General features: G+C 55.0%; 1 protein-coding gene across 5 annotated transcripts in view; it reads right to left on the bottom strand.

The window, feature by feature from the left end:
• Window positions 1-940: 940 nt before the first annotated feature.
• XXYLT1 (xyloside xylosyltransferase 1) overlaps window positions 941-27,906 on the bottom strand; it is a 101,171-nt gene continuing 74,205 nt past the window's right edge. For all 5 annotated transcript variants that reach the window (XM_037908710.2, XM_043523157.1, XM_043523156.1 and 2 more), the window contains one exon: window positions 941-2,412. In XM_037908710.2, coding sequence (XP_037764638.1) covers window positions 2,016-2,412 — 397 coding nt within the window. In that variant the 3' untranslated portion in view covers window positions 941-2,015. The remainder of the gene's footprint in view (window positions 2,413-27,906) is intronic.

Below are 27,906 nucleotides of genomic sequence, written 5' to 3'. Positions count from 1 at the left end.
AGGCTGTGAATAGCTGAGCCCAGGGCTGATATTTACATGTATGTTGTCAGCCTATGATGCAGCGATACCTTGTGTAACTTGGATTTTATTCTGTGCTGCTCATTGAACGATGGACACGTTACACTAGAAAGCACAGACTGGCCTTAGCGCCGCTGAAGGCCCTAGGCCAAGTGCAACTGTCGCAATTCTGCTGGACATGGAGCTTAGGCTGTGTCGAGATCCCCAGGAAATCTTCACCCCTTCCTGCAAGCTCTGTTCCACAAGGCCTGCCTCTGTGACAGCCTGTGGGGACCGATGGGGATTCGCTGGCAAGGCAGGAGGTGGGTTTGGGCAGTGGCTAATGGCGCCACAGGATTAAAGCCCATGTACTAATACCCCCGTCCTCTCTCTCGCATACGGCAAGGCGTTCAGTACCACAGCAGCTGTCCTAGAGACTGAGACAACCGGTTCTCTGCAGCGCTTTGTGCCCCCCTCTGGAATTGCTGGGTCAGGACTGAAAACATGTCCTCAGCTAAAGAGCTGGAGCACACCATTCACACCCCAGCTAGGGCCTGCAAGACCCTCACTTCCTGCCCTCCTGATTAACCCTTCATGCCGCACCACACAAGCCAATCACTAAATGCCTGGCGGCAGGAAGAAGCTTCCCCAGGGTGCAGGGTATCCCACCTTCGTCTGCTGCAGGCTGCTGGCAGAGCCAGGACACTGGGCTAGATCCACCCCTGGCGATTCCTCCGCGACGGTGGAATCTGGGAGAGACCGGACAGGACCCGGAGAGCTTGGGGGTGCTGCAGACGGCCGTCAGAGAGCACTCCGCCAGCACGGGCTGGAACGCTGCAGGCTTTACCTGGTGAAAAGCAGCTCACCGCTGCCAAGGAAGGACAATGGTCTAATGAGGCTCATTATCTCTGCCATTTATAATCAGCCACACACACAGGGGCAATAACAACTGCCATGAATACATTTTATTATAGACCTGACTCAGGACTCTCGGGCGGTTAAACAGAGTGGCGATGGTACGTAGGACACCATTTTTTCATTTACCCAACAGCCGCATGTCAGCTACTTTTTAATCACCGTAAGAAGGAACCAGACCCTTATCAAACCTTTTCACCCTTGGCATCAGTTGTACTGTGGAAAATGGACACAGAGTATTTTACATTTGCACCTTTATTCTAGCACAAAAGGTTAACTGAAGAGCTAGTAAAAAAGAACACACTAGTCCACACTCTGTGTGGTTCTAAGATGAGAACAGCAGAAAAGCTTTTAGCACTAGGAAGAACCAAGAGAAGGCTTTAAAGCTCATTTGGATTCAATTTTGGTCCAGGAGTAACCCAGTGTTAATGCAGCTTTGTAATTTCATCAGCACAAATCAGACTTTACAAAGTCTCGTTTGGCTTTTATTCTAAATGAGGCCAGGCTGGAGACGGCGTCTCCTCGCCCTGCATTGGACACAGAAATAGGTCACCGAGTGATGGTCCCTTACGTAGGTACAGCAAATAACAATGCAAGGCTCATGAACACCGTGCAAACATTGACACGGTCAGTATCAAATGAGGCGCTGTCCCTATCCCACAGGGCGACGCACCCAGGGCGCGAGGGCAGGCAGTGTTATGTGCCGTTGCACTGAATCGGCATACTTTGCATGTACACAGGGGCTTTCGCCGCTCGAACTCATTCAGCCTCATAGTGGGAGGAGGGTAAATATTATTAGCCCCATTTTACAGGTAGGGAGACTGTGGCATGGAGGAGCGACATGCCTTGCCCAGCTCATGTAGCCATGTCAGTGTCTGAGTTGGGAGCAGAACCCTGGTGCCCTGGTTTAACCACTAGACTGCACTTCCTCCCTGAGGTGAGGTGCGTGGGAATGTTCCTGGAACAGCTGGAGTGTGGCGCGGAAGCCTAGCGCACAATGGGGTGGACACACCTTTGCACGGGGCATTGGTGCACACACTTCACTAGCTGCTTCTCCCACCCCCGAAAAGGCAGAGTGCCCCCGGCAGACAGCGACGAGCGGCCTAGTCCTCGGGGATCGGCGTGTTGCAGTTCCCATGGTAGATTCTGACTTGGCCCTCGCACCTGAAGTACTGATCAAACACGTCGCTGTACCCGTGCTCCCTCCACCAGGAGCAGAGCTGCCGGTTCCAGGTGCAGTCCAGCACGTGGAACAGCTCGGGGTGCTCCATGCCAATCATGGTGAAGAAGTCCTGGTCCCCCAGGTGGCCCTTGAAGTGGTACTTCTCCGTGAGCTGCCGCACCATGTCTGGCTCCAGCAGCTGGTTGTAGAGCTGGGACTGGCGCATGGCTTCCAGGTCCAGCAGCATGACCCCGCTGTTAAAGCCAGGCAGTCCGTCAGGAGGGGGTTCACCCACCTTGGTCTGGGGGTTCTCACGGCGGAACTGCCAGAACGTGTGCCTGGAGAAGGGAGAAAAGCACAACACGGGGGTGTTACAGGCCACAGGCAGATGGCTCCAACAGCAACCAGGTTTGAGCTGAGCACAAGCCTCGCAAGAAGCACCAACTCCACCAGCTACAAAAATGCACTCTGTACCCCAGGGAAACTCGCTCACCCTCAGCATTGTCCCTGCAGGACTGAGATAAAACTCCATCCCGGGACCCATTCCTTGCAAGCCCACACTTCTCCAGACTCCAGGTGTTCCGGGTGGACAAGGAATGCAAGCCTGAGCTCACACCTGCCTCAGAGACTCCTAGATTTAAGACCAGAAGGGATTATGGGACTGGAAAGGACCTCAAGAAGTCAAGTCCAGCCCCCTGCAGTGAGCAGGGCCAAGTAAATCTGGACCATCCCAGTGACGGGGATTCCACGACCTGCTTCGGAAGCCTGTTCCAGAGCTTAACCACCCTGAGAGTTAGAAAGATTTTCCTAATATCTAACCTAAATCAGCCTGGCTGCAGATTAATCCCATTACTGCTTGTCCTACCTTCAGTGGACATGAGAGCAATTGATCCCTGACCTCTTTATAACAGCCCTTAATAGATTTAAAGAGTGGTGCCATTATGGTCATTTTGTCTGACCTCCTGCATAACACAAGCCAGAAAACCTCACCCAGTAATTCCTGGGTCAAGCCCCTAATGTTTGGCTAAGATAGAGCAGGGCTTTTGGGAAGACATGCAGTCTTTATTTAAAAATGGCAAGTGCTGGAGAATCCACCCCAACTCTTGGTAAATGATGCCAGCCATTAATTACCCTCCCACCGTTTAAAAATGTGCCTCTTATTTGTGGTTTGAATTTATCTAGTCTCAACTTCCAACCATGGAATCATATTAAGCCTTTTTCTGATCAGTTACAGAGCCCTCTGCTATCAGAAACTCCTACCCAGGTAGAGCTCGCCCTTCTGTTGGATAAACTAGTCTTTAGTCCCTTAACATGGGCTGCACCGATTTCTGTAGTGTGCTGTTTTTATCAGGAAGTTATGCAGGCCTCAGTCAACACAGTGACCTCTATCAGCTACACTTGTGATCTCCTCACAAACAGAACGATGGGGTGGTGTGACAAGTCCTGCTTCCCACAGAGCCCCCCATGCTGACGGGCATTCATTCTGTTACCATCTTTTCATGCTGTATTGCCGGCATCCCCCATCAGCCTTCCCAGGGGTTTGCGGGGATCAGCATCAGGCTCCCCAGTTTCCTGGGTCACCCTGCTTGGTCCCCTGGGAAGGATCTGCTGGTGCAGAAAAAGGCAGAAATGGGCTGCATTGCAGGGGTGCTGCAGACTGAGAGATCAAAGGCCTTGACAGCTACTGGCTAACCCAGCCCCCAATGCCGCTGTGCAATGCGTACTGCCGATGGGGCACTCAGGGACACAGGGTTCAGCTCCCCTTCAAAGGCAAATTCTAGAAGACAAACGGAATAAAAACAGTGAAACAAAGTGGGCCAGACTCTGCTTGTAGGCCCTCTGGCGTCAGTCTGCAGTGACTCCATTCCCGCCCGCGTCACTGGGGTCACAAGCTCTCCCACTACAGGAAGGGGCTGGGAATTAAAGCCAACCCCCGGTGCCTCCCAAGAAAGGATGGAAAAGAGGCCAGACGAGCTCCCTGCAGAGCAACACTCAAACCCTTCTCAGCCCTGCCACCATTTCTCAAGGTCCCGTGAACACTGTCCACACGGAGCCCTTCAAAGCTCCATCCCAGACAAAGCCTCCCCGCGGCAGGGGTGACGGCAGGAAGAGTCACAACGGGGCTTTGTGCAGGGCCGCTGGGTTACCCAGACACAACGCTCCTGTGAAAGACGCACACAGGAGTCTGAGTGGCTACAGAAGAAGCCCCACGCAGCTCCTTCCCCAGCAGTGACGCCGTCAGTCCCTCTGCCCTGCGAACCCCCCTGACTCCTTCGGTACAACAGAGCGCTCGCGGGAAAGCTGATGTGTTGGCTCCCGGCGCTCGCGTCCTAGTGCAGAGACCTGCACGGGAACCCCACGCAACCCCGAGCAGCTGCGAACAATAGCCGTGGTTCAGCCGTGCGTGCAGCAGGAACAGGCTCCTGACTCGCAGAGGAAGCGCAGATCAAGTTGCTCTTGTGTCCTGTCTGCAGGGGCCCTGCGATGCCAGGACTGTGGCAGGACTAGGTGAGCCAGCAGTCCGGCTTCTTCCTCTCATTTTGTACAGGCATGAGACAAATACAAGGGTGGGACTGTGCGGTCCATACACAGCACTGGTCACTTTGGACACACCCTGCATTCTTTGGGCACCGAAACTCCCCCTGGAGTCACACTGTACTTGCACAGTGGGTTGAGTTTGCTGCAGTCAGTGCGGCTGCCCCAGTTCAGGCCACCTTCCTTCATTCCAGGGCATCCTGATGCACTTTGCAAACTTTTCACCACTGACATGCAGCCACCTCTGGGGTGGAATGCGGTAGCTCCGTAAGAGCACTCACCCATTTCAAAGCATTACACCATGTCCAATGGCAACTGCATGGGGATTTCAGGAAAGCTGCTGAAATCTGACCAAGGCACCATGACTAAAGCCACTGCGCTCACTGGGGGTTTTAATGATCACCATCAGGCAGGTCCTCGGCTTTACATCTTGGCGGAAAGACTGGGGCTCCCTGGAACAGCACCGAGGGCTGACTCAGCAGAGCACTGAAACACCACGCCCACGGCCTGAAGTACCATTGTGATCTCTGGGGGCCTTTCACGCAGGCAGAAAATCAGACCTCGCCTGCAGATAAAAGCTTTGTATACCCATGTGGGAGGGGAATAAGCTGGGCTGGCAGGAGCCCTGCATCCACACCAGGCAGAACTATTGCAGTGAACATCACAGCATTGATCCAGATGGTGTAAGTGGTTAAAACCAGGCTTTGGTCTGGCCCTGCTTAGCTCACAGGACTGGTGAGCATCCCAGCACAAAGCAGCCCTTCTGTTCCTCCAGTCAGTCTCTGTCCTCTCTCTGGGTGCCCACAAACACTGGTTTCATGGGGGCAGGGTCCCAGCATCCTGTCCTTGGGAGGATACTGCGCCCTCCTTGCGTGGACTGGGGTCCACCCACAGCCCTGCACGAGCGGGGAATGGCAGCAGTGCATAACCATCCTGCTGAGGCTTAGCGGGCTTGGTTCTGATCTAACCGCACTGCCTCCTGACTGACCCTCGGATCAACGAGCCCAGACGCAGATCCCTGAGGGACTGGACGCTGTCTGCTGGTGCCTAGTCACCGCCTCGTTGCTCTTTCAGCCCGTGGTGCAGTGCAGGCTAGACGCTAACACCCCACTCGCCAATCTGCTAGTCCAGGGGTGGGCAAACTACAGCCCATGGGCCGGATCCGGCCCGCGAGCCACACCACATAGCCCAGCCCCGCTCCGGCCGGGGTGCTGGGTCGGGGGCCGCACCACCCTTGAGGTAAGTGCTGCTCAGAGCCTGCACCCCCTGAGCCTCTCCCCATGCCCCAACCCCCTTGCCCCAGCTCTGCTCCCACTCCTGCTCTCCAAAGCCAGACCGGAGCACCCTCCTGCATCCCAAACCTCTCATCCCCAGCCCCACCCAGAGCCCGCACCCCCAACCGGAATCTGCACCCCTTCCTGTACCCGTCCCAGCCCTGATCCCCCTCCCACCCTCCAAATGCCTTGGTCCCAGCCCAGAGCACCCTCCTACAACCCAAACTCCTCATCTCCAGCACCAGCCCAAAGCCAACACCCCAACCCCCATTTTGTGAGCATTCATGGCCCGCCATACAATTTCTATTCCCCGATGTGGCCCTCAGGCCCAAAAGTCCCCCCGCACCGTGCAAGTCCCTCTGAATGAGAGAGGTGGTCACTGCCGTTCGGGACAGGTTTCGCAGCTCCCCCACAGAGCAGCCGCAATGGGAACAGACCCAGCTCCCTCTCTTCAAAACATGACCACCACCTCAGAGCCACATTAACCAAGAGTGTTGGCAGGCGTGGCAGCCCCCCCGCTCGTCTAGATCTGCTCCTCTCCCGCGCCGGAAGCAGGCTCCAGGCAGCTGCAGCAAGCACAGGAACTCAGTCAGACACAGCAGGGCACACACAACCCAAACTTGCTGATGAAGGCTGTTTGCAACATTGGGCAGGCATGTCCGAGCCAAGAGAGGCCTCCGGCTCAGAGTGTGGCAGGATGTGTTCACATGTGCACACCAGCAGCGGTGTGGTGGTGTGTTTAAATGTTCCAAGTTCCTATGCACTGCTCTGAATCTACGCATCCATGCCCGGACCGCTCCAATAATCCTCCACGACCCTTGTGCAGCCAGCGAACCAGGTGAACGGCAGCGTTTACAGCCCATTGTGCATGGGTGTCATGACTGTGCAAGCAGCAAGGCAGCGGAGAATCAGGCCCATTGTTAGCAATGTACAGAGAGAGAGAGAGCTGGTCAGAGCACAGGACTGGGAGCCAGGACACAGTGGGTTCCCAGCTCTGCACCTGGCCCTGTGTGACCCCAGGACGCTCACATGCAGCCAGACCTTTCCCAACACTCGGGTCTCACAATGTCTGGGTGCACAACTTGAGCCTCCAAAGATGAGACAACTGAACCCAGTAGGCGCTTTTGGACGCAGCAGAGTGAATGGCTCTGTGCCTCGGTTTCCCCAGCTGTAAGTGTAATGTCCATCTCACAGGGGTGCTGTGGCACATGCTGATTAGAAGGCATCTTGTGGCTGAAGGTTGCTAGATAGTAGAGAGACGCTCTCCGGTCCGATTTGGGCATAACATTTAGGGTCTGTAAAAACAGGCTTTTTAAAACAACTGACAGAATCCCTAAGAGCAGCAGAAATGTTCTGCGAAGCTCAAAACAACTCCCACAGAAACAGATTTATTAAATCAGACAAACACCCCTGCAGCGTTTGCAGCCCAAGCCTGGTGGACAGACAGAGAAACTGACAGCAGTGGTACTGACAAGATCGTTTTCCAGCCACCATGCTGAGCAAAGAGGTTCAAGCGAAGGGTGACGGACACAGATCCACACGGCACTGCAGGGCACTGCCACCAGCCCTGTGCTTGGCGGCTGGTTCCCCCGGCACCTGGCAGCCCAGCAGGAGGCAGTGCTGACAGCCGGAGCACACAGCTATAGTGCGTGGGGACAGGCCTTGCTTAGACCCAGAGGAAGGGCTGCAGGGAAGCTGTTTTTCATTGCTTTAGGATTCATTGCTCCATGCACATCACATTCACGGCTCAGGGTTTTAGGGGGCTCAGCAGACCCCCCAAAGGTGAGTTTGCTGGGTGGCTGGAAGCTGTCCCTCAGCAGTTGGGAGAACTGTCACCAGGCAAACCAGAGCAGCAGGGAAGCCACAAGACACACACAAACCAGCTCATGGCTCTGCAAAGCTGTCCCGTGCCCTGAGCTCCGGCTCCATTTGCTCGGTGGGGCGGGAAGGCTGTCAGCTCCAAATGCCACCCTAGCCAGAAGGGATGACGGAGGAGGTTGAGCCCTGGAGAAGTCCTGCTGATTTTCTGCCAAGTCCCAGCAGTGAGGCACTTTGCACAGGACACATCAACGGCCCTGCAGCACCTCTGGACGTGCCCTGGGTAGGAAAGCAACGGGAGCCGGGCTGCATTAACCTGCGCACCGCACACATGCGCCCGAGACACGGGGCCGGCCCTGCAGAAACCCCAGGTAATGGTTACGGCAGCTCCAGTGGAGACACTGCAATGGCCTCAGGAGTCTGATGGGAGGGCAGCCGTCAGGGGATGCTCCAGTGTCCACCTCAGCGCAGCTTGACCTGTCGCTCTCCGAACACGCTGGTGCTCATGACAGCGTGGCTGACTCAGTGCTGCATCTCATAAGAACATACACAAGAACAGCCAGGCTGGGTCAGACCACAGCCCATCCAGCCCAGTATCCCGTCTTCAACAGTGGGCCAGGTGCCCCAGAGGGAATGAACAAAACAGGGAATCATCAAGTGATCCATCCCCTGTTGCCCATTCCCAGCTTCTGGCCAACAGAGACTAGGGACGCCCAGAGCATGAGGTATCCCTGACCACCTTGTTAATAGCCACTGATGGGCCTATCCTCCATTAACTTATCTAATTCTCTTTCGAGCTCAGTTATACTTTTGGCCTTCACAACATCCTCTGGCGAGGAGTTCCACAGGTGGACTGTGCGTTGTGTGAAGAAATACTTCCTTTTGTGTGTTTTAAACCTGCTGCCAGTTCATTTCGTTGTGTGACCCCTAGGTCGTGTGTTATGTGAAGGAGTAAATAACACTTCCTGATTCACTTTCTCCACACCAGGCATGATTTTATAGACCTCAATCATATCCCCCCTTAGTCATCTCTTTCCCAAGCTGAAATCTCCCTCCCTCTCCCCCTGGCTGGGTGTGGCCAGTACCTGGACCAGGGCTTTACACTGCATCCACCTTCCGACTTGCCGATGAACACGAGTGCAGCTGGAACACTCTGCACCACACCTCACCAGTGCTGCCTCCCTCATGCATGGCAAATCCCTTACCGGGCCGGGGTCTCATCCGAGTCCCTAGTTCAACCAGGCATTGGGAAAGCAAAAGCCCTGCGTCTCCTGGGACGGAAGAAATGAGACAGCCATCCACCACCTGCCTGGTGGCTCCACAGCCCAAGTTTTGCACCCTCCCAGAGCCCTCCCACACCCACTGGCAGGAGGGGTGTCCGTGTAGAACCACGGAGAGCAGTGGTGTCGCATGGGAGCCCATGCGCAAGGCCAGAGTGACCAGGCATTTTCGGTAGGAAACATTCTCCTGGCAGAAAACATGGCTTTGTCAAAACCGTCGACTGGGACAATACTTTTCAGCTTTCTGATCAGCTGAATCAAACCAAGAATGTCAGTTCCAAACATTGAGCCCATTTCTTTGCAAGTGAAAAGGCAAAATTTTCCATCTAGGGATTTCTAATGTGAAACTTGGGAATTTTTGTTTTGTGAATATTTCTGATACTTTGGCCTTCCTTCCAATGTGGAAGTGAAAGCCATTTTGAAATGTGGCCATTTCCCACGGAAGGAAAACTCCATTTTCTGACAGTCCTACCCAAACCCTTGTCTGGGATTTTGGAGGCAGAAGAATGGAAGTGATGATGTGTGTGTGGGAGCGCGGGGGGGGGGACGGGACAGTGCATGGTCTGCTCAGCGAAGGAGCATGGGGCAGTCAGTACGGTCTGACGATCAGTGCAATCCAAAGTGCTGGGAAGAGAGAAAAGGATCAGACCTTTCTCCATCAGGCTCTGTGGCTAGCACAGAAATCTCTCAGACAGGACCACGCAGGCCACAGTGATGTCAGTCTGTCTGTGAGTGCCAATGAACCTAGCAAATACCAGGTGTGAGACAGCATCGCATCATCTACGTTGCACTTACAGGAGAAAGAAAATAACAAAACTACACAGAGTTAGAGATAGGCCCAAGATGCAAAGACTGGATCCAGGACCAAGCTTCCCCCATGTGCAGGGTTTGATTCAGCCCTTGGTAGATACAGACCTGCACCCCAAAGCTTGGCTCCGGAGCGACACTTCCTCAATGTTCAGGGCCTCTGGATCAGGGCTGGGGCTCCAGCCCATCTCTGTGTATTACCTGATCCAGCTTCTCTTCTGAGCGCTCAAGCATTATAATGAAAACAATCAGCTTCCACCCACGGAAACGAGAGAAAATAACGTAGAGCAGAGGAAGGGACAGAGCCAGACGCCAAGAGGGGAAAGGGACGGCAGCACCTCGGAAGCGATGGGACTGATCATTTGTTTCACATTTTTATTTTAAAGAAACGTGCTGCACCCTCGATAGCCGAGGGGTAGCCCAGAGCGACTGTCGAAGAGCTGGATTATTACTCCTGAAAACAGGATTATAACCCCTGTCGCTGTAACAGGAACATTGACACAGCCGCAACCCAGAGCGCCACTCATCCCTCGACTGCGCCATCCACCAGCGCAGGCTGGGCCCAGCCCCAGCTCGACCAGGCAGAAAAGCAGATTTACTTTAAATGACTAAATCAGTTTTAGAGCAGCATCGTTCCCCAGGGGATTAGCGTGCAGCCGCTAATCCAAGTAAATGCAGACGCAGTAATGGGAAGAGAACAATACCCTGCTTTTTGGTGGACAAACAAACAGCAGTTGTTTAGTGCCGAGCCAAAACCTGGAGGAGGAAGTGTTACTTTCCCTTGTCCTGTTATGTACTAGGTCGAGTCACAGTGCGTGTGCGTGCACGTGTGACTGCACTGTTCACAAGGGAATAAATCCCAGTGCAGCTCTTCAGAGACGCAGGGACCCGGTGTCAGCTGCCAAAGGCACAGAGTCCATGAGGGTGAGAACAGTTCAGTGGCAAGGGAGCGGACAGCTCCAGGAGCGAGTAACAGCATGGACAGCTTTTAACCTTTCAGGTGCAGGTTCAAATCCAGCCAACAACAGCTGCTTTGGAGCGGTCTGGCGTCCCACTGGCGTGGTCTCTCGTGCAGATCTCACCGTCACTGACCATTCTGCCAAATCGCTCCTTTAATTGTGGCATTTTGGTTCTCTCTAGCTAGGAGTATGGGAAGAGGGAGCCCAGCCAAAGGGAGCGCCCCATGGAGGTGCGGGGGGGCAGGGAGGATGAGATCAAGAGGGATGGAAGACTTCGATTTTCTTTAAAGGAAACCAGAGTGGGTGAAACAACCAAGCACCAAATCTATGTGATCTAATGGTCGTGTACTGACAAAAAAATATAAGTGGTTAAACTAACCCAAACCAAACTCCATATTCCCCAAACGAGAAGTGGGTAAAGTCAGCTACCCGAGTTTACACTCAGTGCAGACAAACATTACCCAGTGTTTGAGCGTCGGAGAGAACCTGCAGGAGAAATTCCCCTCCCTCCCGCACCCATATTTGTGCAGAGTCTGGGAGGAAAGTTCTACAGGATTTGGTAAAATTCCCCACCGATTCCCAGGGGTTGAAGAGGCGGCCTAGCCAGGCTGCTGTCCGGAAAGTAGAGTGCACCCCACAGGTAGTTCCATCGTGCATTCAGCATCTGATCCGGATCCCTATTTTGGGTGGTTCAGTGCAGCCAGTTCCCTGTGTGGGGTAAGTCTTTGCAGAGTCAGGCTCAAGCTCACAGAGCTCCGGAGAGGCACTGACATACCCAGATACACACACAGGCCCTGCAGGGCAGGCAGTGCAGCTCCCCCATGGCATGGATCTAGCGTGGACGCGGAGTTGCTAGTGCTCTGGGAGCATGTTTGCTATGCTCCTGGCATAGCTACCGGCAGGCTGGAATTAAACGGTTAATTCGTCCCGGTGATTCCCAGAGCACAGAGGCTGGCTGGAGTCCATGTGTCTGTTGTGTGGTTACCAACTAAAAGAGCCTGGGACTGCTCCGGGAGGATACACTGTCACAACTAGTGTTCCCCTTGGCGCCCGAGGGCTGCTGGTTTCTCTGATCAGTAGGAGCTACCAAACGCAGCTGCCTGGCAGATGCTCCGGCTGTGGCTTTTCATCCCTAAACTCCTTGGAACCTTTTCCTGCTCTTCCTGCAAACAGAAACTTCAGCATTTGGGAAGGAAATCCAGGTGGGTGCTTCATACTCCTCAATACGACAGCAAAGTAAAACACAGCACAAACGGCATGCCACCTAAACCGACCACTGCATTGAAATCCATGTGGGCAATGACCCTGAACAGCAGAGTTCGCACTACAGCGAAAGCCCAGCTGTCCCCCAGGCCTGCGGGTTGGGCAGAGTTCTGTTTCTCTGGGCTGCAACCTTCCATACCTGATGACCATGCACATCAGCTTTCCATGGGAAGACCAGGCCTAAGCTCCAGCTCCTCACCCTCCCCAGACTCCAGCCAGGCTGGTATTTTTCTCCACTAACCCCAGGGCCAGCTGTGATTTTTCCAGCATGCTCATTCCAACGTGCTTTGTTTTTGCTTTAAAAGCAACAGGTGCTTTTTGATGGCGGGGGGGGGGGGGAACAAATGGAAACGTTTCGGGGGGGAAGGATAGCTCAGTGGTTTGAGCTTTGGCCTGCTAAACCCAAGGTTGTGAGTTCAATCCTTGAGGGGGCCATGTGGGATCTGGGGCAAAAATTGGGGATTGGTCCTGCTTTGAGCAGGGGGTTGGACTAGATGACCTCCTGAGGTCCCTTCCAACCCTGATATTCTATGATTCAAGAGGCGATGGAATAAGCAGGAGCACCAAAACAATGGAACACGCCAGGGCTGTAGAATACACAGATCACAGGCAAATCAGGAAGAAATGAAATGTGGAGCCGAGAGGCCAGGCGAAGGGGACCTGGTGCCTGAGCCAGGCACTTCAGGGGGAAGAAGAACGACATGGAAAGGAACAAAGGAAACAGCCACGAGAATCCACCCAGTGTGGCCCGTCTGGGTCCCATGCAGCTGTGCGGCTCCTCAGCATCGCACCCTCTGCGCACAGCCCCGGGCGAGCCAAGGTCTCTGCAGCCTGCTCTGCGCCCTGCAGGAGTGCGCCCCCGTGGCCGCACAGGACTTTAGCTCAAGGCCCAGCAGTGCTTTTGGAGGCTCTCAGGATCGCCCGCAGGAGCGCTGGGTAGGCCCGAGGTGGTTTCCTTCTGCTCAGTGGGACTGAGGTAGAGGGGGTTGGGCATGTGACACCTGTGAAAACGCCATCAGCATTGTGCTCACGGAGCGCCGTGACAAGCTGTATTCACGGCCCCTGCGCTCTGCGGCAAACTGGACCCCCACGTCCCAGCACGAGACGCTGGATTCTGCATTGCTCTGGAATTAAATACGAGGAGAAGCAGAGGATTCGAGCTGTGGCTCCTGGGCCAGAGTCTGATGTTGAAGTCAGCTTAGTTTATGCTCTCCTCCCATGTTCAGCTCTCAGCGTCGTGAGGATCTTCACGCTGCCCGGCAAGCGGCACTGGGGGAAGCTGGAGGCTGGGCAGGCCGGAGAGGCCAGGCCTCGCCTGAGGGAGGCTGCGAGCCTGCACTCGCCAGGGGAAGATCTGACTCCCGGATGCCCCGTTCCTCTGCTTGGGACAGGCAGAGATGAGCACAGGATCAGGCCCTAAAGCAGAGAGCCCACACAGATGGGACACGCCAGGGCCTGAGAGCCCCCACGAGGGGCTACGGAGAGCCCTATACCATTGTGGGAGGCGGCATTCTTGGCGGTGCGGGTTAGGGTTTGTGCAGCTGCTATTGCAGGCCTCAGAGACCTGCAGGCTCCTGCTGCCACGACGGCAACACGGTCGCCTGGCAGACGGGTCAGGGAGGGGAACCCAGATGCTCACACGAGCAGCAGGATATGCACTGCATGGCCAGCCATTCCCACCCCGTGTCCAGGCGCCAGGAAACCTCCCCGCAAGCACATGGCCCGATGTACCCAGCAAGCAAGTGGCATGGTCCCAGGGCATCTCATTCAGAGGTGACTACTTCAAGGGATGGACGCTCGCGGGCCATTCGGTCCTGTGAGTGCGTGCCTGCTGGGCGGGACGGCCCCAGCTGGGTCCCCGCTCGGCTCCGCTCCGCTCACTCCCCGGTCGGTAACACTGCAGTGCTCCCACTGGGCGGGCTGCTGCCAGGCTTACCGCTTACCCTGGCCACTGCAGTTTTAGCCCTTCCCCTCAGGCCAGACCAAATCCCCTCACCACGTGCTCGGGAGACTCTGGTATTCATGGGATAAGCAAAGGGGAACCAAAGCTAACAGTGAGAATTTACCGGGGGCCCTGGGGACCCCAGAGTCCTCCCACATGGTTACAGCTAGAGCAGACAGGAGCTGTGTCCTGGCCAGGCAGAAGCTGCCTTTAGTGTGCATTTGGGAATGCAGGGAAAGCCCCAGTCTCCCCGGCACACTGTAATCCAATAAATGTGCTATCTGCAGCTCACGGCTTTGTGAGATCGGCTGTGCCAGGAGCCAGGGAAGGGGCCAGAGGAGAATCTCACATGGGGCTCAGGGGCACGGCCTGAATGGGGATGCTTTGATAGTGGGGAGAACAGGAGGACTTGTGGCACCTTAGAGACTAACTAATTTATTTGAGCATAAGCTTTCGTGAGCTACAGCTCACTTCATCGGATGCATTCAGTGGAAATACAATGTATTTTCCACTGAATGCATCTGATGAAGTGAGCTGTAGCTCATGAAAGCTTATGCTCAAATAAACTGGTTAGTCTCTAAGGTGCCACAAGTCCTCCTGTTCTTTTTGTGACTACAGACTAACACAGCTGCTACTCTGAAACTTGATAGTGAGGGCGTCTACTCACAAACCCCTCTGCGGACGGAGGATGGAGCCACACTTTTGCAGCCAGATGCCATCACACCAAAGGCTTGTCACACCAGGGGTACGTCCGCTTTAAAGTCACCCCCCACCTTAAACCGAATTAACTTCCTGGTGCAGACAGGCCCTCTCTGCCCACTGGCCGTGAGCCAACAGCACTGAAATCAAAGGGAGACACAAACCCCTCCACCCCCCCAGCTCCATGGAGCTGGGCCAGGCCTCAGTGTCTCCACCCCTCGGGTGTCTGCAGGGGCTACAGTGCCCCGGCTTGCACTACCCTGCAGCACCAGCACATCCCATTGTTACTGGGACAGGGTGGGCGCTAGAGGGACCAGCAACAGCCGGAAATTGTTGCTCCAAACTCCCCCTGCTGGCAAGGCCCCCAGGGACAGACTCCGGCCATGGTACATCGGTACTGAGAGGAGGGCAAAAGCTGAGCCACAAACGGCCCTTCTCCCGGACTGTGTGAAACTCTGCTGGCTGCGCCGTCAACTGCGTCCAGGGGCCTCCCCCGCGCTAGGCTGCGTTACGTCAGCCCAGGGTCTGGCCTCAGGCGTTAACGGCGTGACACACCCTCCCGACGTGGAGTGACGCCCTGCCCTGTGACCGCTCCAGCTCTCTCGGCCACTCAGGAGCCCCCGGCAAAGGCAGGACGACAGACCTCGCTAGCCCTGCTCTCTCCCCAGGCTGACAAGCAGCAGGAAGTTGCTCCGTGGAGAAGAGAAACTTTCAGCCTTTCATTAAACTTCAAGCCTGATCATGGCGTAGCTTCATAAGCCTCCACGATCCCTTTCAAAAGGGGAAAAAGGCTCCAGACAAAGCCAGGGCAAGAGAGCAGCCCAGGGGCCTTGACCACAAAACAAAACGTGGTCAAGTTTTTCACTTGTGTTGTTAATGACTCTGCAGCCTTGCGCCCCCTTGGCTGAGGGCTACCCCTTGCAGAGGGGCTCTGCTGTGAGCAACTGTTTATAAACAGAGCGTCCATGTGCTAGGAAACATCTGGAGAATAGCACTTCCCAGCATTCAAAGCACACAGCCCAGGAAAGATAGATAAAAAATTCCACAAGGACTTCCCCTGCCGGCTGAGCACTGGGCACACAGTCGCTGGCCTGGCTTCCTCTGATGTTTCCTTTAACGCTCGGTGCTGCTGCCCGGCCAGCTCAGATGACTATCCTACCTCAGAGCTGTCTGCCTTAGAAATAAACAACCTACCACTGCTTGGCAGACCGACGATCCTGGCATACAGCAGGGCTTCAAGGCAGGGCTGTAATAATATGTTCTAAAATAGCTTCTTGTTAAATCACCGAGAATATTCTCAAAGGTGAAAATGGATATTTCCATGTATTGTATATGTTTGTATATGTCTGTCTGTCTCTCTCTCTCTCACCCCCCCCCCCCCCCGATCTGCATCTCCTGTGCACCCAGGATCCCTCTGACTTTCACGGGTTTGCCATGAAGAGATGACAAGAGCCATGGTACAATAATTGCTTAGGACCTGCTCCTATTCAAGTCAACAAGAGATTTGCTACGTGCTACAAATGAGGAAGTGCTGTGCCTTTAATAGATCCCAAGGCCAGAAGGGACGATTGTAATCATGTTGTCCAGAGGTTCGCAAACTTCATTGCACTATGACCCCCTTCTGACAACAAAAATAACTACACGACTGCCGGAGGGGGGATCAAAGCATGAGACATCTGAGCCCCACTGCTTTGGGAGGAGGAGAAGGGGGGGCCAAAGACGAAGCCCAAGGTCTTCAGCCCTGCTGCCCAGAGCTGAAGCCCTCAGGCTTGGACTCCAAGCTTGGGCCCCAGGCCCCAGCAAGTCTAACACCAGCCCTGGCGACCCCATTAAAATGGGGTCGCAACCCACTTTGGGGTCGCAACCTACAGTTTGAGAACCACTGATCTCATCTGACCTCCTGTACAGCGCAGGCAGAGAACTGCCCCACAAGAATCCCTAGAGCAGAGCTTTCCGAAAACCACCCAATTGCCAGTGACGGAGAATCTACCACGACCCTCGGTCAGTTGTTCCCATGGTCAGTAACTCTCTCTCTCAAAAATGTATACCTTATTTCCATTCTAAACTTGTCTACCTTCAATTTCCGGCCACTAGATCATGCTAGGCCTACCTCTGCTAGCCTGAAGAGCCCATTATCAAATAGCTGTTCCCCATGTAGGTACTGACAGATTGTGACCAAGTCACCCCTTAACCTTCTCTTTGTTAAGCTAAATAGATTGAACTCTTTGACTCTACCACTCTAAGGCAGGTTTTCTAATCCTGTAATCATTCTCATGGCTCTTCTCTGAACTGTCTCCAATTTATCAACATCCTCCTTGAACTGTGGACACTGAACTGGACACAGGATTCCAGCCGTCATCACACCAATGCTAAATACAGAGGGAAAATAACCTCCCTACTCCCATTTATCCATCCCAGGACCATATTCGCTCTTTTGGCCACAGTGTCACATGGGGAGCCCATGTTCAGCTGATTATCTATCACCACCGCCAAATCTTTTTCAGAGTCCCTGCTTCCCAGGAAAGAGTCCTCCAGCCTGTAAATATGACCTGCATTCTTTGTTCCCAGACATATACATTTACAATTAGCCATAGTAAAACACATAGTATTAGCTTTCGCCTAGTTAACCAAGAGATCCAGATTGTTCTGTATCAGAATTGTCCTCTGTATTATTTAACATTCACCCAATTTTTGTATCACCTGCAAACTTTATCAGGGATGATTTTGTTTTCCTCCAGGTCATTGATAAAAATGTTCTATAATGTAGGGCCAAGAACTGATCCCAGCAGGGCCCTACTGGAAACACACTCACTCAATGTCAATTCCCCGTTTACTGTTACATTTGGAGACAATCAGTTAGCCAGTTTTCAATCCATTTATTGTCTGCCAGGTTAATTTTATATCATTCTAGTTTTTTTAAACGTAATTTTATTCAGTACCAAGTCAAATGCCTCACAAACACCTAAATATATTACATCAGTCCTATTACCTTTATCAACCACATTTATAATCTCAACAAAAATGATATCAAGTTAGTGTGACAAGATCTATTTTTCCAAAAAGCCGTGTTGATTGGCATTAATTCTATTACTCTCCTTTAATCCTTTATTAATGGAGTCCTGTGTCAGCCACTCGACTATCTTCTCTGGGATCCATGTCAGGCAAGATGATGGGCACGCAGGGCAAAAGGAGCAGCCCCCAGCTCTGGGGATCTGGGCTGTGAGGGCAAGTATCGCCTGGCAATGCCACTCGATCGCTCGGGGCGATAGCGTTTTACAAGGAGTGGCTGGTGCCTGGCGAGCAGGACATGTGTGAAGACTTTCACAGGAACAGAGAGCAGAGTTCCTGGCCTAACGCTCCTGCAGCCAGTGTGTGGTCCTTTCCCCTGACAGCGGGAGAAAGATCCAGCCTTCCACTCCACAAGTGCCAGCCCAGTAGCTCAAGCCCAGACCAAACGCTGGTGTCATGCTACACTTCTGGCCCTGGGGCGCACTGAGGCGTTGGGGCGCCAGGCTGGGCGAGCAGGCCAGATGTGCTTTCTCTCTCCTCTCGTTAGGACATCTGAGGCTCCATGGGGTAGGCATGGTTTCAAACTTCGATCAAAGTACGTCTCCCCTTGGGTCCAGGTGCTTGAATGTGCCTACATGTGTCACTGACTCAGGGACCCATCACTTCTCTCCTCCCTTCCTGCACCCCGGAGGCACCGCCCGCAGGAGAGAGCAGGGCATCAGTCTCCGTGCCCCAGGGGACCACAGAGGGCTGGTCTGTGGGATGTGGACACTTGCCCAGACATCCACAGACACCCCTGCAAAGGCACCAGGAAGAGAACAATTCTGGTGACTGTTGGCTGGATTCGAGCTGATGTCCGCAGTCAGTGAATCCATTGCTGACTGAGGATCTGCCATGACTCCACCTTCTCCAGGACTAATGACATGAGCAAAGAGGTTCGGATTCACGGGCGAAGGGCTAGGGCAGCCCAAAGGGCTGAGAAAGAACACCAGGAACCGTTGATGGGGAGTAAACAGCAGCTGGGGAAAGTGGGGCTTTGCTGAATGATGACCGTGGCCCTACCAGATGAGGAAAGGGGCCGGGAAGCTGACAGGACTCCCTGGAGCTGAAGAGACATTCTGGACAGCTGTGAAAAACACATGGCCCTAGAGGAAGACAGCTTATTAGGAGTTTGTTGCCTGCAGTTGCCTGAGATTCAGCTACAGCATAACAGGTTCACAACAAAACCTGGCTGGCTGCTTGGGTGTCTTGTAAAGTTCTCGTCAAACCGTCAAATTATTTTACTGCCCAAAACTTCCAGGGAATCTGAGTGCTAGAAACTTGCATTCCTGCAATCTGGCCCAGACACCACCCAAACCTGGGTACCTGGCTTGCCGTAAGCCCCGTGCCTGCACAATGGGAGAGACGGTATACGCAGCTCCCTCCTGGAGAGCCCCCTTTGGCCACGTGTCTGGCCTCCAGCGGCAGCTTGGTAACACTGCGCAGTGCAGGGCTGGGTCTGTGCGTGGATGAAAGCTCCTGCAGCTGGTGACTCAGTGAGGGGCACTCAGCGTCAGCGCCGAGCCAGCTCTCAGCCTCACGCTGCTGGACTGCTGGACAGGACAGCTTTGGGATGCAGTGTCAGACTGAGGGGCTGGCCGCTGGGGCCATTAGCAGTAAGAGGAGCCCAGGGCCCCATGTCTACGGGCTGAGACAAGACCCAGATCTGATGGGACTATTTACGGGTTCAATAACATAGCCCGGAGTGCGTGGTTAGAGGAACAGGCACATGCTCTTCCAGAGTCTTGGAGGCCCTGGACTTCTGCTTTATTCCTCACAAAGCACACAGGGTATCCGGGCTGAACGGACAGCTGGGTCTGGAAGGAAGGGTTTCCCTGCTCCCTGCACTCCAGACGGTAAAAGAAAAGAACCAGAGGCCAGGAGAGGTTGGAGACAAACACCAACTGCGCGTCCTTTGGGCTGGGGCTCCAGCCAGCTTGCCTCTCCAGTGTTGGGCAGCCCAGCTTGCTTCTCCACTACCAACTCTCAGCGAAACAAGGAAGCTTTTCGACATTCCTCCTCCTGGGGGGAGCACTAGCACCAGTCCACCCACCCCACCAGCTGGGATCCATTTCCCTGTTTACATTCCCAAGCTTGTTCAAAAGCAAACTCTGTCAATTGACAATTGGAGATTAGGGGGGTTTGGCATTTCAGCTCGGAGCCAGTCACCGCACCGCCAAAGCTCTCCAGAGTCCCTGGCTGACTGCTCCGGGCGGCGAGCCAAGGGAACAAAGCAACAACCAATGTTTTAGGCTGCAGGAAGCCTTAGTGCGGGGCTCTGTCCCCTGCACTCTGGTCATTGAGGAGGTTAAGGCAGTCGCCTCTCTTCCCTTAGGATCGGTGCAAGGAACACGAGACCCATCTACGGCGCACACCCGGACAGCCCCGTGCAGTAGCACCCACCGCCCCCCCATTTCAGCTAAGGCTTCCCCCAGGGCCGCATCCTTTTCCTCACCTCCTTGGGCTGCTGCTCTTCAGTCCCCGTCCTCCACTCTCTCCCTGCTCCAGCACTACGCCGCAAGCGCGGTACGTTAATCCATCCTGTCAAGAATCCTCCTGCCCTGGCCCACCGCCGCCGCGCGTGGCACGGAGGGTGCCTGCTGCCAAGCTGGCAGGATGCCATTCCCGAGACCTTGCCTCGCTGTCGTTAGCAGCGTCCGCGAGGGCAGGGGCACACGGGTTGAGGCAGGCCCGCACGCTCCTTGTGACGACGCCGTGCATATGCCGGGCACCTTAGAGGAGAACATCCCAGAGCCCAGAGAGGATGAAAAACCCTCCCCTGCTCCCTGAAAGCAATGTCACCTCGTCTGAGCTGCCAGCCCGTGCTCTGAGAGCTGAGGCCGGGAGAGGCAAGGGTGGAGGGACAGGAACCTCAGGCGGTGGCTGGCAGCAGACACTGTCTGTTACTGGTTTACGCTGCTACTGCTACCACTATCAATGGGTCCTGACCATGGGCCAAATGCATCCCTGGGGCGAGTCTCCTGAAGCCCGTGGAGATTCACCAGGCATGGCTTTGGCCCAAGGGCCTTAAAGACCTAAAGCCCAGCGCCATGCTCGAAGTACCGTGCCACAGCTCTTCTCCGCAGTGCAGCCTGCAGGGTCCCGGGGGCTGCACCGAGCATCTGGCACGACTCTGGGGACAGTCTTACAGCATCGCTACCTGGTCATCCAGCTCTCCCAGAGAGCCACATGGAGGACAGCCCACTGTAGAGGCCCCCCCCAGTTATTTCATATCTAGCTGCATGCGACTGTGTAACAGACCCACCCGGACCCTTTTCCCATTTGCATTAATTCAGAACCAAACAGAACTGAGCTGCAGAATGTCAGGCCCCAGGGCTAAGAACGTTCTTTCAGGTTCCCTGGTGCCACGAGGGAGACACACCTCCAACAGCCTGGTGCTGAGCCGAGCTCTCTCATGCTGCTCCGGCACCGCTCCTCTGGAGATTTTGGAGTGTTTGCCAGCCCTAAGTAACCCCCCCACATCCCCAAATACCTTCGTCCCTTGGTCACAGACATGTTGGTGTCTATTGTTGGATATTTACTACTAACTGGGCAGTCCCCACCAGCTCTGAGCATGGGATGAGCAAGGCCTGGCTTGTAAACATTCCCAAATGGTTCAAACAAAATAACATCCTCTTATTCCCCCACCCAGACACACTAGCCAGGGTGCCAACCATCACAGCACTCACCGCCCCCCCCCCCGAAGCAGACACGCGAGGCCCCCCCAAGCAGAACACACAAAGCTCTGAGCCCTGCGAAGTACATCTCCTTCGCACCCAGTGCCGATGGCGAGCCGAGAAGCGATGCATGCCCTCGCCATGCGCTGCACCCCGGCAGCCCCATGGGACGCCCCCCCCCCCCACACCCGGCACAACCTGAGAGCACCGATATCGAGCACAGAACCACCAGCACCAGCTCATTTCAATCAAAAGTGCCGTATCCTGACGACACAGATATAAACCGGTCCCCATCTGCATATAAGCGGTGAGCAGGACCAGGCCCGGTGCACAGCGACAGACAGCCCACTAGGACCCCTGCCCGCCCACGGTCCTCCAGCAGCTGTCTGCACGGCCAGGACGAGCACCATCTGGATCCACGGCCCAGCACAGCCAGGCACTGGAGCTGGGCGGAGCAGAGTAAATTGGTTTGCCCCATCCCTATTCCACCGCTCAGGGGGGTAGACACCTTGCGGCTCACCACAGCTCCAGGATACGTCCCCCTCCCACGGCACGTGCGTGGAGATGGATGAGCTGGGGCAGCCAGTCCTGCAGGGAAGGTCCCATGCAGTGTTCGTTCCACTGTAGCCCCGCTTCGTTCCCTCATAGCTTCCGGGGGGAGGGAAAAGCTCCTCTGAGGCTGTAACTGTCCACTCGGGCCAATCTGCCCCGCACGGCTGCCTGTGTCACTAATGCCCTCCACACACAGCCACTCCCTTTGCTCAGGACCACGCCGGAGCGCTCGGCTGACCCCTGCGGCTGGTCCACGGTGAAGGGACCACCACAGAGCTATTGTTTCTGAGCGTGCTCAGTGGTCCCTGCAGCTGCGCCCTGGGAAGCACGGGCTGCATGTTCCCGCCCGGGCTGACGGAGCAGGCACAGGGCTGCAGCGGGGGCAGGCCGCACAGGGACATGGTGCATTCCTGCCAGAGTGCACACGCACAGCTGGACTCGGAGCCCACTGCGGTCAATGGAAATACTCCCGCTGACTTCGGTGGGCTTTGGGTGAGGCCCCAACACGACGAAGTCTACCCTGACCACCTCTGCCTCCAGGCCAGAGCCAGGGGAGACGCGGAGGGATGGACAGGTGCAGGTTCATGCAGAAGAGGGAGCAACACGCCCCGTTTTCCCAAGGCAAACGTGAATAATTCTGGGCAGCTTTTACCAAGGGGCTATGATTTCCTAGTGGCTCCAGGGCCTCGTCAGATCAAAGACTCTTTCAATGTGATTGCAAAGGGCACTTTGACCGACACTGATTCCACTGCAGGTCTTCAAGGGTTGGTATTTCCTTTATGCGGGGGTAGCCCTCATCAGGTCTTGTGTGCAGAAAGATGAAGGCTCTGGCCTTCACCAGCTCTGTCAAGAGCAGGCTGAGCTCCCATAGAGAAGTGCAGGGGGTGGGCATAGACTTCCAACTTCAGACAGGGACTGTCTGTTTGGTTAGTGACAACAGCCTGCCCTCCGGGTGCTGCCAGGCCTGCACAATCCACAACCTTTCCCCTCAGCAAGATCACATCACAGTCGCCTCAGCCGTGTGCGCTGCAAGCCACAGCGCCGTCAAGAGCTGGCTACGCACAAAGCGTCTTCCCAGGCAAGAGCTGTTGCTGGTTCCACTGGGTCCTGGTCCAAGTCTGAAACGTGCCCAGCGGGTCCAGCTGAGAGCTGGCCAGCCAGGCCGGAGCAGCATGAAATGGTGATCTCTGCGCTCTCTGCCACCCAGAGAGTCCTGCCCCCTATATGCAAGCACCGCAGTCACAAGTGTGGTATAAACACCTAGACACACAGAGCTTAGCTCAGACAGCAACATGGCAAAGCAACAGGAGAGCATCTCATCACTGCCGCTAATTACCCGGAGAGTAAAATGCACAGAACATATTAAATGCAGAAGATGTCAATAATCACCCAGATAAGCACCATCTCAGGAATGGGAGAAGGCAGCGGAGAGAGAGGAGATGCAGCTGCCCTGAATGACGAGAAAAGCAGAGACCTTCATGCCTGTATTTTGAACCATGGCCTCTGATTCTTGGCTACGACTGGCTGCTGGAAACTTGTGCGATCCAGCCAGGGGCAAGCACTAAGCAAAGCCCTGACGACAGCAAGGCCTCGCACACTCAGATCCCAACTCTGGCAAGGGTCTACGTGCAGGCTCACAGCTCTAGTCCATCCCTGGCAAGTTAGGGGCTTTTACTAAAAAAACGCTTTGACTTATCCAAGCACTTGCGCACACCCACACGTTATCTTAAGCATTCTCAGCTGCTGAGAAGTATCGTCTCTGTAGCACTTGGGATTCTCCAAAACAGGCGAATACAATTTTGCCAAAGCTACGAAAAAAATACAGTAAGTTTTGGACTCAGCAAAAAGAACATCCCGGGCCAGCTGCTCAGCGACGCTCAGTCAGTGCTGCCCCATGATGCACACACATCATACCACCCTCCCCGGCCCCGGACAGAGCGTATGTGAGAACGTGTGCGCACACTGTGGGTTACAAAACAGGGGGTATTTATTTGATCAAAAGCTTACAGCGCAGCTCCTGCTGCTCTCTGCAAATCAGGGCGTCTCCTGCCAGTTTCTAAAGGCACTGGCTGCTCTGTAATTCTGGCTGCTTCTTCTAGGGAGCGACTGCCAACGATTCCTAGGCTCCGCTCTTCCCCACACATAGGACAGCAGCACTGACTGCGAATTAACGTGCAGCCTTGCAGTGGCTGATCTCCTGACCGGCAGAAGGCTGCTCTGCATGCCCAGCTCATGCGTGCCGGGAGCTTGTGCAAGCCGGTCAGGAACCATCAGGTCTTGCTGGCAGTGCTCGGCAGCAGCCAACGCTGCCAGGAGGAGGAACGGCTGGGAAGAATGGGCTGGCTGGACTCGGACAGGCCACAGGGACCACACGTGCAGAGGGCCTGTGGCCAGCGCCTGCCCTGAAGGAGGCTCCGTGCTCCCAACGGGAAGACACAGCACTGAATATAGCCTGGACTTTCCCCCAGGGAGGAAACAAACAGTGGTACTATCATGGCCAAACCGAATCTGCCCGAGCCCCTGGGGCGTTTCCCAGCCCCAAGACCCAGCCCCTGCACACTGTAACTGGCTCCGAGGCAATGCCAGAGGATCCACAACACCCTGGGTCCCCCAGTCTTTCCCCTGTCCAGCCGGAGAGCCCAGGGTGGCACAAGGGCCATGAAGATGGACCCTGCCCGTGGCAGGCACAGCAACCACAGGCAAGCTCCAGCTCTAGACTGAGTCCTGAGCTGCTGGCACTCGGTTTTACACCCGACACTCGGGGGGAATTTGCCTGTGAAAGGAGCAAGTAAAATCAGAATAGAACTGAGCAGTATTAAAAGACAGGAAACAAAGGGTAGGAATAAATGGTCAGTTTTCAGACTGTAGAGAGGTAAATAGTGGTGTCCCCCAGGGGTCTGTTCTGGGCCCAGTCCTATTTAACATATTCATAAATGATCTGGAAAAAGAGGTAAACTGTGAGGTGGCAAAATTTGCAGATAACTGTCTTGAATAGTTTTGTGTCAAGTCCCAGGCAGACTGCGAAGAGCTACAAAAGGATCTCTCAAAACTATGTGACTGGGCAACAAAATGGCAGATGAAATTCAATGTTGATAAATGCAAAGTAATGCACATTGGAAACCACAATCCCAACTATACATATAAAATGATGGGGTCTACATTAGCTGTAACCACTCAAGAAAGAGATCTTGGAGTCACTGGACAGTTCTCTGAAAACATCCACTCAATGGACAGTGGCAGTCAAAAAAACGAACAGAGTGTTAGGAACTATTAGGAAAGGGATAGATAATAAGACAGAAAATATCATAATGCCTCTAATGCCACACCTTGAATACTGGGTGAAGTTCTGGTCTCCCCATCTCAGAAAAGATAGATTAGTCGTGGAAAAGGTGCAGAGAAAGGGAACAAAAATGATGAGGGGTATGGAACAGCTTCTGTATGAGGAGAGATTAGAAAGACTGGGACCATTCAGCCTGGGAAAGAGACGGCTAAGGGGGAGATGATCGAGGTCTATAAAGTCATGACAGGTGTGGAGACACAGAATCAGGACGTGTTATTTACTCCTTCACAACGCAAGAACTTGGGGTCACCCAATGACATTAACAGGCAACAGGTTTAAAACAAACTAAAGGAAGTATTTCTCCACACAACGTGCCGTTGACCTGTGGAACTCGTTGCCAGGGGATGTTGTGAAGGCCAAAACTATAACTGGGTTAAAAAAAAATAATCAGATAAGCTCATGGAAGATAGGTCCATCAATGGCTACTAGCCAAGATGGGCAGGGACACAACCCCATGCTCTGGGTGTCCCTAAACCTCTGACTGCCAGAAGCTGGGACTGGCTGGCAGGGGATGGATCACTCGGTAATTGCCCTGTTCTGTTCATTCCCTCTGAAGCAGCTGGCATCGGCCACTGTCAGAAGACAGGACACTGGGCTAGATGGACTACTATGAACAGCTACTATGGCTGTTCTTATCCCCCGCAGGCGACCCTCTGCCTTTTGTAGGGCACCTAATATCCATGCAAAGGGGTCCATGGAGAACTTTTAACCCCCTTGACTGCAACTGACCATTCCAGATGCATCCAAGTCAACCATTACCTACTGAGCTGCTCCAAGGGCCAGGTACGTGCCCCCCACAACCCCTGACTCCACCAGGACACCCGTAGATCACAGCAAGTTGGCAGAAGCGCTGGCAGTGAGAGGGTTAACAAACATCACAGGCATTACCAGCCTGGATCGGACCCAGGATCCATCTGGCCTAGTGTCCCCCCTCCAACAGTGGCCAGTGCCAGCTGCCCCACAGGGAGCTGCAAGAACCCTGCCATGGCTGTGACGGGATGGCCTGCGCTGGTTGCCTGCAGCCCTGCCTACGCCCTCAGATAATGCTCCAGGCTCGCTAGTCCAAGCCTGTCTGGGTATGAATCCGCCACGGGCTGGCAGTGCTGCTGCTGGGCCCCGTTTCTGCAGCCTGCAGGTGCCAGTCGTTTTCTGTGCACCCCGTCCAGACCCACCTGACTGGCAGAGACTCTCCAAGCGGGGACAGCGCTAGCATCAGCAGGATTTGGTGATCTATGAAATCAGGGGATTACATCTGAGCCATAACCACGCCAGCCAGCACGCGCCTGCAACCAACGCCCTGCAGAGACCCCTCGGCAATCGCCCGCTGGGATCCATTCTGCCGCTGCCCCGGTCGGTGGCTCAGGCCACAGAGCTCTGGCCACGTTCTGCTGCTGGAGACTTCGTGCCATCCGGACCCTGAGAGAGCCCCGGGAAATGCAGCAGTTTCCCCGTGCCGTCCTGCTGGCGACCAGCCCCACAACGCGAGAGGCAGTACAGCGTTCTGCGCAGGGACCCAGGGAGAAGACTTGCCATTAGCAGACCCACAGGGTGGCTCTGAAAATCACCCAGCTCTCGTCCACACTTGGGGTTCAGATAGTGGTGAGCTGCCGCCCTCCAGCAGGCAAGGAAATCTGCAGTCGGCAGCTCTGCCGTGACTGCCGGTAGGGCGAGCACAGTGCAGCCCAGTGCAGACACTTCCGCCCTGATCTCTGCCTCAGCCTCCCCATTGCCGACACGGGGACAGCACCTCCCACAGCTGTGCACAAAGCGTCCAGCATCGCAGCCCACGGATCCGTCGCCCCCTGACCCCGCGGCGTTCAGACACGGCGCACAGTCACAGAGCCAGCTGCGCTCTGTCGACTGCTGGCTGCAAAGTAGCATACCCCAGCACAGGGCTCCACATGGCAATTGGCACATAGAATCATAGACTATCAGGGTTGGAAGGGACCTCAGGAGGTCATCTCGTCCGACCCCCTGCTCAAAGCAGGACCAATCCCCAGTTTTTGCCCCAGATCCCTAAATGGCCCCCTCAAGCATTGAACTCTCAACCCTGGGTTTAGCAGGCCAATGCTCAAACCACTGAGCTATCCTCCCCCTCCCCCCCCCAAAGAGAACCTGGAGATGCTGGCGATTGAACCCAGGGCCTCCTACGTTTAAAGCACACGCGCTGACACAGGAAGCCACGCTCTGGGCTTTGGCTGTTCCTTCCCCCAGGGACAGTTCACAGGTTCCAACCCCCGAGGGCTGCCTCCGCAGGCGGGGTGCTCCCCACAGACCAGCAGGGCTGGTACGTGCCAAGGAAGCACTCCGAAGGGAAGTGCAGAGCATAGCCCAAGACAGGAGTGATCCGGTCAACGGGCGAGACCAGCAGCCCCAGCTCTTCCTCGGGGGCGGGGTCACAGCACTCAGGACTGGACATTTCCCACCCTGTGCATCTTTCCGCTCCCCCGGGAAGACGAGGCTCTGCCCTGTGCACTGACGGGAAGGGCCCCCCACACGGCGACAGCAGCAATGCGATCCCACTGCCTGGGGGCAGGCCACGCAGAGACTGCCGGATGGAGGACTCCACGGCAGCTCTCCATCCCAACGGCTCCATGGCCACAACCCTGTGTGGAGGGGGCGCAAAGGGGCCAGGACT

Source organism: Chelonia mydas, chromosome 9, assembly GCF_015237465.2.
Source record: "Chelonia mydas isolate rCheMyd1 chromosome 9, rCheMyd1.pri.v2, whole genome shotgun sequence".
Lineage (NCBI taxonomy): Eukaryota > Metazoa > Chordata > Testudines > Cheloniidae > Chelonia > Chelonia mydas.
The sequence above is the reverse complement of the archived record's forward strand: the minus strand, read 5'-3'. Positions and strand labels throughout refer to the sequence as shown.